The 8,427-nt window shown below is 45.2% G+C and overlaps 1 protein-coding gene across 1 annotated transcript; it reads left to right on the top strand.

The window, feature by feature from the left end:
* The first annotated feature begins 5,521 nt into the window (after positions 1–5,521).
* Positions 5,522–7,541, top strand: ADRB2 (adrenoceptor beta 2). The gene has a single exon (XM_081231785.1). It carries the CDS (start codon positions 5,745–5,747, stop codon positions 6,999–7,001), a length of 1,257 nt encoding a protein of 418 aa, XP_081087911.1. The 5' UTR covers positions 5,522–5,744; the 3' UTR covers positions 7,002–7,541.
* The last annotated feature ends 886 nt before the right edge of the window (positions 7,542–8,427 follow it).

The raw sequence follows: 8,427 nt of genomic DNA on the forward strand, positions 1-8,427 counted from the left end.
CCAGCCGCTCTGCGGCATGTGGGATCTTCCTGGACCGGGGCACAAACCCGTGTCCCCTGCACCGGCAGGCGGACTCTCAACCACTGCGCCACCAGGGAAGCCCTCGATTTTTTAAAATATTTGTTTGGTTGCACTGGGTCTTAGTTGCGGAATACATGCTTCTTAGTTGTGGCATGCAAACTCTTAGTTGCGGCATCTAACTGTGGGATCCAGTTCCCGGACCAGGGATCAAACCTGGGCCCCCTGCATTGGGAGCACAGAGTCTTATCCACTGCGCCACCAAGGAAGTCCCACAATCGATTTTTGTATATTATTTTATACCCTGCCACTTTACTGAATTCAATTATTCTAACAGTTTTGGGGTGGCATCTTTAAGGTTTTCTATATAAAATCAATGTCATCCACAAATAGTGACAGCTTTACTTCTTCATTTCTGATTTGGATACCTTTTATTTCTTTTTCTTGCCTAATTGCTCTGGCAAAGACTTCCAATACTATGTTGAATAAAAGTGGGGAGAGTGGACATCCCTGTCATCCTGTTCCTAATCTTAGAGGAAAAACTTTCAGCTTTTCACCATGGAGTATGATGTTTGCTGTGAGCCTGTCATATATGGCCTTGATTAGGTTGAGGTACATTCCCTCTGTATCCACTTTGTATAAACCTCCTAGAAGAAGACATAGGTGGTAGGCTACTTGACATTGATCTTGGCAAAAAAATTTTGGATCTGAATCCAAAGCAGAGGCAACAAAATCAAAAACAAACAAGTGGGACTACATCAAACTAAAAAGCTTCTGCACAGCAAAGGAAACAATCAACAAAATGAAAAGACAACCTACTGAATGGGAGAAAATATTTTCAAATCATATATCTGATAAGGGGTTACTATCCAAAATATATAAAGAACTCATAAAACCCAATAGTAAACAAATAATTCAATTTAAAAAAATAAGCAGATAATCTGAGTAGATATTTTTCCAAAGAAGGCATGCAGCTGGCCAAGAGACACATGAAAAGATGCTCAACATCACTAGTCATCAGGGAAATGCAAATCAAAACCACAATGAGATATCACCTTACATCTGTTAGAATAGCTATTATCAAAAGGATAAAACATAACAAGTGTTGGTAAGGATGTGGAGAAAAGGGAACCCCTCGTGCACTGTTGGAGGAAATGTGCACTATGGAGAACAGTATGGGGGTTCAGTTGCTCAAAACATTAAAAAGAGAACTACTGTATGATCCAGCTATTCCACTTCTGGGTATCTATCTGAAGAAAACAAAAACACTAATTCAAAAAGATATATGCACCCCCATGTTCATTGCAGCATTATTTACTATAGCCAAGATAAGAAAGCATCCTAACTGTACACTGACAGATGAGTGGATAAGGGAGATATGAAATGATATGATATGATATGATAGAGTATATATATATATATATATACACACATATAAATGGACTACCACTCTACCATAAAAAAAAGAATGAAACCCTGCCATTGGCAACAACATGGATGAACCTTAAGGGAATTATGCTAAGTGAAATGAGTCAGACAAAGAAAGAACAAATGCCGTATGATTTCACTTACATGTGAAATCTAAAAAACAATACAAATGAACAAACAAAAGAAAACACAACAAAAATCATAGATACAGAGAACAAAATGGTATTTGCCAGAGGGGAGTGGTGATGGGGAGAGGGTGAAACAGGTGAAGAGGGTCAAGAGGTACAAACTTCCAATTATAAAATAAATAAGTCACGGGGATGTAATGTACAGCATAGTGACTGTAGTCAATAATATTGTAGAGCATACTTGAAAGTTGCCAAGAGAATAAATCCTAAAAGTTAACTATGATGCATGGTGACGGATGTTAACTAGACTTATTGAGGTGATCACTTCTCAATGAATACAAATATTGAATCATTACGTTGTACACTTGAAACCGATATAACGTTATTTGTCAATTACACCTCAACAGCAACAAAAAAATGTTTTAAAAGATGGAAGGAGGGCTTCCCTGGTGGCGCAGTGGTTGAGAGTCCGCCTGCCGATGCAGGGGACACGGGTTCGTGCCCCAGTGGGGGAAGATCCCACATGCCGCGGAGCGGCTGGTCCCGTGAGCCATGGCCGCTGAGCCTGCGCATCCGGAGCCTGTGCTCCGCAACGGGAGAAGCCACAACAGTGAGAGGCCCGCGTAACACACACACAAAAAAAAAAAAAAAAAAAAAAAAGATGGAAGGAATCTTGTCCAAGCCAAGACCAGGATAAGATTTTCCTAAAGCATCCAGATATTCATGTGAGAGCGTTCCCTGGCTCACAGAGCCTTACTCCTATTCAAACATTTGTTTGGTAAATCAAAACGTGGTTTTTTTTTTCCTGTTTGGCAGGCAGGAAATGACAAATTAGTGTCTTAAGGGATTGACAAAAATACATGTAATTAGACACTATCAATCACCATAAAAGAGCCTGCTTTTTCTTATATCAGATAAAGGTGCATTTAGTCTACTAAGAACTTTCCAGTTCAACTAAAGCATTAGCTCTCTAAGACCACAAGCTCAGTAAGCAGTGCTAGTCACATTCTTCCGCTAGGAAATGAAGCCACAATGTTGGGCAGTGAAAACGTGTGAGGCCAGGAACAGACCTGGACTCCCAATCTTCCCTGCCACCTTTGACTGGACACTTTCTTCATTTGCAAACTGGAGGACTGGGGGGAGTAAAGTAAATGATCTACTAAACTCTCTCCCATTCTAACTCTCCTTAATCCTATAATTCTAAAAGGGAGGTCAGGAAAAAGACTCTTGGCGTGAAGACATTCTGAAATTTCTATCAGCCGCAGTGATGCAGGAAAAAGAAAGGGGAAGAGATTGAGGGAGAGGTATTGTCCGTTTGGCAAGGCTGATGAGACAAAGGTCTGGAACTTTGTTGACATGAACAGACCTCCCTTCTAGATTTAGTGTTCGTGGCTTTTAAAAAAGGTGCTTACCAAAATAATCAAAGTTAAATTTTTAAGTGACTTATGTGTATATCTAAATATCAATTAGTGTTTGTCCTAAAAGGGCTTTGTTCTTTTTTTGTTATGAGAAGTTTAAACAATATGCTTATTTATTCCATAGCTTCACAAAGAGGAAGGAGGCTTTAAATGGCTCAGTTCCACAGTTTGGGGTAGATATATATTTAAAGAAATATTGCATAATGCACACTGCCTCTTCCTAAAATGCATCACATCAGAGCCAATTTTGGAAAACACAAATATGGGATGGGTATATTTTGAAAACTATGTGAACATAATAGATTCTTAATTAATACACGTGGCTTTTATGGGAAATACTTGTTTTTTAAGGCATCTGTCATGCAAAAACAATTTCTGCTAGTGAAGGAAGTTAAAAAGGGCATGTAGGTTAAATTTTGTTTCTGAGTTATACTTCTAGTGTAAATGCCCAAGTTACTTTGGTCCTAAAGTATCTTAGTGTTCTATTAGAGAACACTAACAACATATTCTAGACTACTAAGTAATTTATATAAATTTTATTTATAACCTATATTTGTGTGGCATTTATACGTGCAAAACACTATTATGTTTGTCATTGTATCATTGGATTCTCACTCAGATCAATAGAAATGACTTTATTCCCCATTTAGACATGGAGGAAATTAGAGTCCACATTTTTAATTTGTCTAAGGAATGTGAGCTAGAAAGTTCTAAGATGGGGATTTGGAACCTGATATTCCAGTTCCAGTTGTGATCCTTCTTCCCCATCCTCCATTCCTTTCTGCATGTGGTGATACAGTACATTGAAAGGATTAAAAGATGGATTTTAGAGTCAAACAGAACTGGGTTCAGCTCCTGCTTCTGGCACTGCCTGGCCCTGTGCCCATGGGCAAACTATTTTCTTCTTTGAGACCCATTTGTGAATTAAGCTAAAAATAGTTACACCCTCCCCCCCGCCAACAACACACACCATGGGACTGTGGGAAGGATTAAATGGAATAATGCATGAAAAGCGGATAGCAGAATGTTCCATAATGTTAGCCATAGTTATGTTACTATGTAATCTAGAAAATGTTTGGTTACACTGCGTGAAATACTTTCCATTTTTCAAAAGCACAACTGATACATGTGAAATCAAATCCTGAAAAATATTTTTCTTTTAACAGTAAAGTCATATGCCAGATGCGAAGGATAGTATTTCATGGCAAAGACCCTAGTTTGAAGGTTTGGTCTGACTCTTTTTTTAAGAGAAATTATCTTTTGCTTTCTGTGGTTTCAAAACATTCTTAATGTTAACACGTTCTTAATAATCTGAGCCATATGAAATTGCCATTTTTTTAAAGTCAGACACGACAGAACAGTGACAATTTCACATGGCTCAGCCCAACAGATCAACAAACTACCCAGCAGATGATTTTTCTAGTTGCAAAGGGATTATTGAGGAAGTTGAACTTGAAAGGAAAATAATCTCATTTTCAACGCATTTTCATTTTAACAGATAATGGAGTGATGCCACACTCCCTAGAATTAAAAATTAAAGTATACAACTTTCTCTTTCCTTCCCCATGCACATACGTGTATATCCCAGCTCCGAATGAAATCCCAAGTGTAAAATTATGTCTCAATGCCTGCAAATTCCCAAGGAGGGCACCACAAGTACTTTACAGCAAGCGTGCTGAGGAAATCGGCTGCTGTTGAAGTCACCTCCCGTGGTCTTGCCAAATGTTTGAAAGGGAATATGCCGCGCGTGTCCCCGTGTTGGGGAAAAGGGGGTGGATGTTCGGGATGCAGGGCTGAGGAGTTTGGAGTACCTGGATGGGAAGTTCTTAGCTGTGGAGCACTGACTGCCTCCAAGTGGGTGTCTGCATGTTGTTTACATACTTCTTTTTGTGTGTGTGCCCATGTCTTTGTGCTTCTGGGTGCTCCAGGTTTGCCCCCGGCCGTGTCTGTGTTGGACAGGGGTGACTTTGTGCCGGTCGGCTTCTGTGCCTGCGCGCGCACTTGTCAGTGCGCTGGACGGGTGTATGAGTGTCTGTGGCTCTGGTTCCGTATAAGTCTGTGCATGTCTGTCGGGGTACACGGTGCCTGTCCGGTGCGTGTCTCGGTGGGCGCTCTCATCTAGCTCCGAACGGGAGGGAGGGCCCGCCTACCGCCCTCTGCTCTGAGATCTCAGGCCGCACAGGCGACCCGCGCAGACAGGTAGCAGCCACGGAAGAACCAGCACCTCCTGGGTTGGCTGGTAAGCACGCCAGCCCCAGCTTCAGCCCTCGGCGCCAAACAAGGGAGCCGGGAGGGAGTGGTGGCCGGCTCGCCCGCCGAGAGCCGCGGAGGGCGGGGGTGAGGGGCGTAGGCAGGGAGAGGGGTGCCCCGCCCGGGCCACCCCCCAGGAGGGGGCGGGAGAGAGGAGGGAAGGCGCGGAGGGCCTCGCCCCTTCGGGGCTTCCCGCACACGCTATTGGTCAAAAGTTCCAGCACGTCACGGGGAAGGCAGTTCCCCTAAAGCTCTGTGCCCATAACGGGCAGCGAGCACTCCGAGGCTGCTTCTCCAGTGCGCAGGCTGGGACTGACGGGAACCGCGAGCCCAGAGCACCCCCGGAGCTGAGGACATCACGCGCCCCCACCACACCCACCCCACGGCCGCTGAATGAGGCTTCCAGGTGCCCGCTTGCTGCCAGCAGCGCCCCGCCGGAGGTCCGCTCGCTGAGGGGCGGCTGGTGCGCTGGCCAGTGCACTCACCTGCCAGCTTGCGTGCCATGGGGCAGCTCGGGAACCGCAGCGTCTTTTTGCTGGCGCCCAACGGAAGCCACGCACCGGACCAAGACGTCACACAGGAACGGGACGAGGCGTGGGTGGTGGGCATGGGCATCGTCATGTCGCTTATCGTCCTGGCCATCGTGTTTGGAAACGTGCTGGTCATCACAGCCATCGCCAAGTTCGAGCGTCTGCAGACGGTCACCAACTACTTCATCACCTCCCTGGCCTGTGCTGACCTGGTCATGGGCCTGGCGGTGGTGCCCTTTGGGGCCTGCCACATCCTCATGAAAATGTGGGCTTTTGGCAACTTCTGGTGTGAGTTTTGGACTTCCATTGACGTGTTGTGCGTCACGGCCAGCATTGAGACCCTGTGCGTGATCGCCGTGGATCGCTACCTTGCCATCACATCCCCCTTCAAGTATCAGTGCCTGCTGACCAAGAATAAGGCCCGGGTGGTCATTTTGATGGTGTGGGTCGTGTCCGGCCTTACCTCCTTCTTGCCCATTCAGATGCACTGGTACCGGGCCACCCACCAGGAAGCCATCAACTGCTATGCTAAGGAGACCTGCTGTGACTTCTTCACGAACCAAGCCTATGCCATTGCCTCCTCCATTGTGTCCTTCTACTTGCCCCTGGTGGTCATGGTCTTCGTCTACTCCAAGGTCTTCCAGGTAGCCCAAAGGCAGCTCCAGAAGATCGACAAATCTGAGCGCCGCTTCCATGCCCAGAACATCAGCCAAGTGGAGCAGGATGGGCGGAGCGGGCCCGGACAACGCAGGGCCTCCAAGTTCTGCTTGAAGGAACACAAAGCCCTCAAGACTTTAGGCATTATCATGGGCACTTTCACCCTGTGCTGGCTGCCCTTCTTCATTGTCAACATTGTGCACGTGATCCAGGATAACCTCATCCCTAAGGAAGTTTACATCCTTCTAAACTGGGTGGGCTATGTCAACTCTGCTTTCAATCCCCTTATCTACTGCCGGAGCCCAGATTTCAGGATTGCCTTCCAGGAGCTCCTGTGCCGGCGCAAGTCTTCCTTGAAGGCCTCTGGGGATGGCCACTCCAGCAACAGCAATGGCAGAACTGACTACCCAGGGGAACAGAGTGGATATCACCTGGGGGAGGAGAAAGACAGTGAACTGCTGTGTGAGGATCCCCCAGGCACGGAAGACTTTGTGAACCGGCAAGGTACTGTGCCCAATGATAGCACTGATTCGCAAGGGAGGAACTGTAGTACAAATGACTCACTGCTGTAATGCGCTTTTTCTACTTTTTAAGACCCCTTCTCCCCCCGCCCAACAAAACACTAAACAGACTATTTAACTTGAGTGTAATAAATTTAGAATAAACTTGTATAGAGATGTGCAGGAGGAAGGATATCCTTCTGCCTTTTATTTTTTATTTTTTTAAGTTGTAAAAAAGAGAAAACGTATTTGAGTGATTGTTTCTTGTACAGTTCAGTTCCTCTTTGCATGGAACTTGTAAGTTTATGTCTGAAGGGCTTCAGTCTCAGAGGACCTGGAGCTGCTACGTTTTCATGACTTTTCCCGCATATCTACCTCATTGATCAAGTATTAAGGGTAATACATTGCTGCTGGTAATTTGTATCTGAAGGAGACTTTCCTTCCTGCACCCTTGGACTGGACAAGCTCGAGTCTCTCAGACCTTTTGCTGTGAACATGGACTCTCCCCACCCCTCTTATTTGCTCAAACGGGGTGTTGTAGGCAGGGATTTGAGGGGCAGCTTTGGTTGTTTTCCTGAGCAAAGTCTAAAGTTTACAGTAAATAAATTGTTTGACCATGACTTAATTGCACCTGTTTCTCCAAAACCCCTTGACTGGAGTGTGGCTGCCTCCCCCACTGAAAACCGCAGGTAACTATTTGACAGGCACTGATTGCTTAACCTGTTCATCTGCCTTTGAATCTGCTGTTGTAAACCTGTATCTCTCCTGACGCTGGTGCCCCCCACATCAGTTCTGCCCACCCTGAGCACAGCTCATCTTGCTCTTCCTACGGGTATTATTCTTGTGTTGTAACATCAGAAACACTGACTCATGGAAACGGAGTTAAGGGCATCTGTTGTGTCCCTTCATGTGCCCCCACCGCCCACCTTCCAGTTCTACTTGTTTTGTAGCTGCTTATATTTTTATCTTTGCCGTGTCTTACAGTAGAGATCTTTGTACTGCATCAGGGCTTGGCATTTTAAGGATAAGAAAGTTCTTGTGAAAAAGCTGCTCAAACACAGCCCCGTAATTCCAAGGGAAATGAAAAGGTTGTGGGTTATACGAAGAAAAGCTGGGAAACACTTAACTGGTGAATACCTCATGACCTAGAAACAGGGTTTGACCCCTCCTCCTTTGAACTGCTGTCCCATTTTTCCCCTCTCCCTGTGACTCTATTCACTTCAGTACAAATCGATGTTTCTCAACCTCGCACTATTAACATTTTTAACCAGATAATTCTCCATTGTGAAGGGCTGTCCTATACATTGTCAGATGTTCAGCAGCATCCCTGGTCTCTACCCACTAGATGCCAGTGCATCCCCTGAGTTGTGACAACCAAAAATGCCTCCAGTCATTGCCAAGTACCCTTCCCTTGAGGAATGAAATTACCCCTGGCTAAGAACAGTTAGAAACTTCAAAAATCTAAACAGATTTTTAGATTCTGCCTAACGTAACCACT

This window comes from Mesoplodon bidens (assembly GCF_964165515.1).
Source record: "Mesoplodon bidens genome assembly, chromosome: 4".
Lineage (NCBI taxonomy): Eukaryota > Metazoa > Chordata > Mammalia > Artiodactyla > Ziphiidae > Mesoplodon > Mesoplodon bidens.

Coding starts and splice junctions, on each gene's coding strand:
- ADRB2 (XM_081231785.1), top strand. CDS start 5,745: ATGGGGCAGCTCGGGAACCGCAGCGTCTTTTTGCTGGCGCCCAACGGA.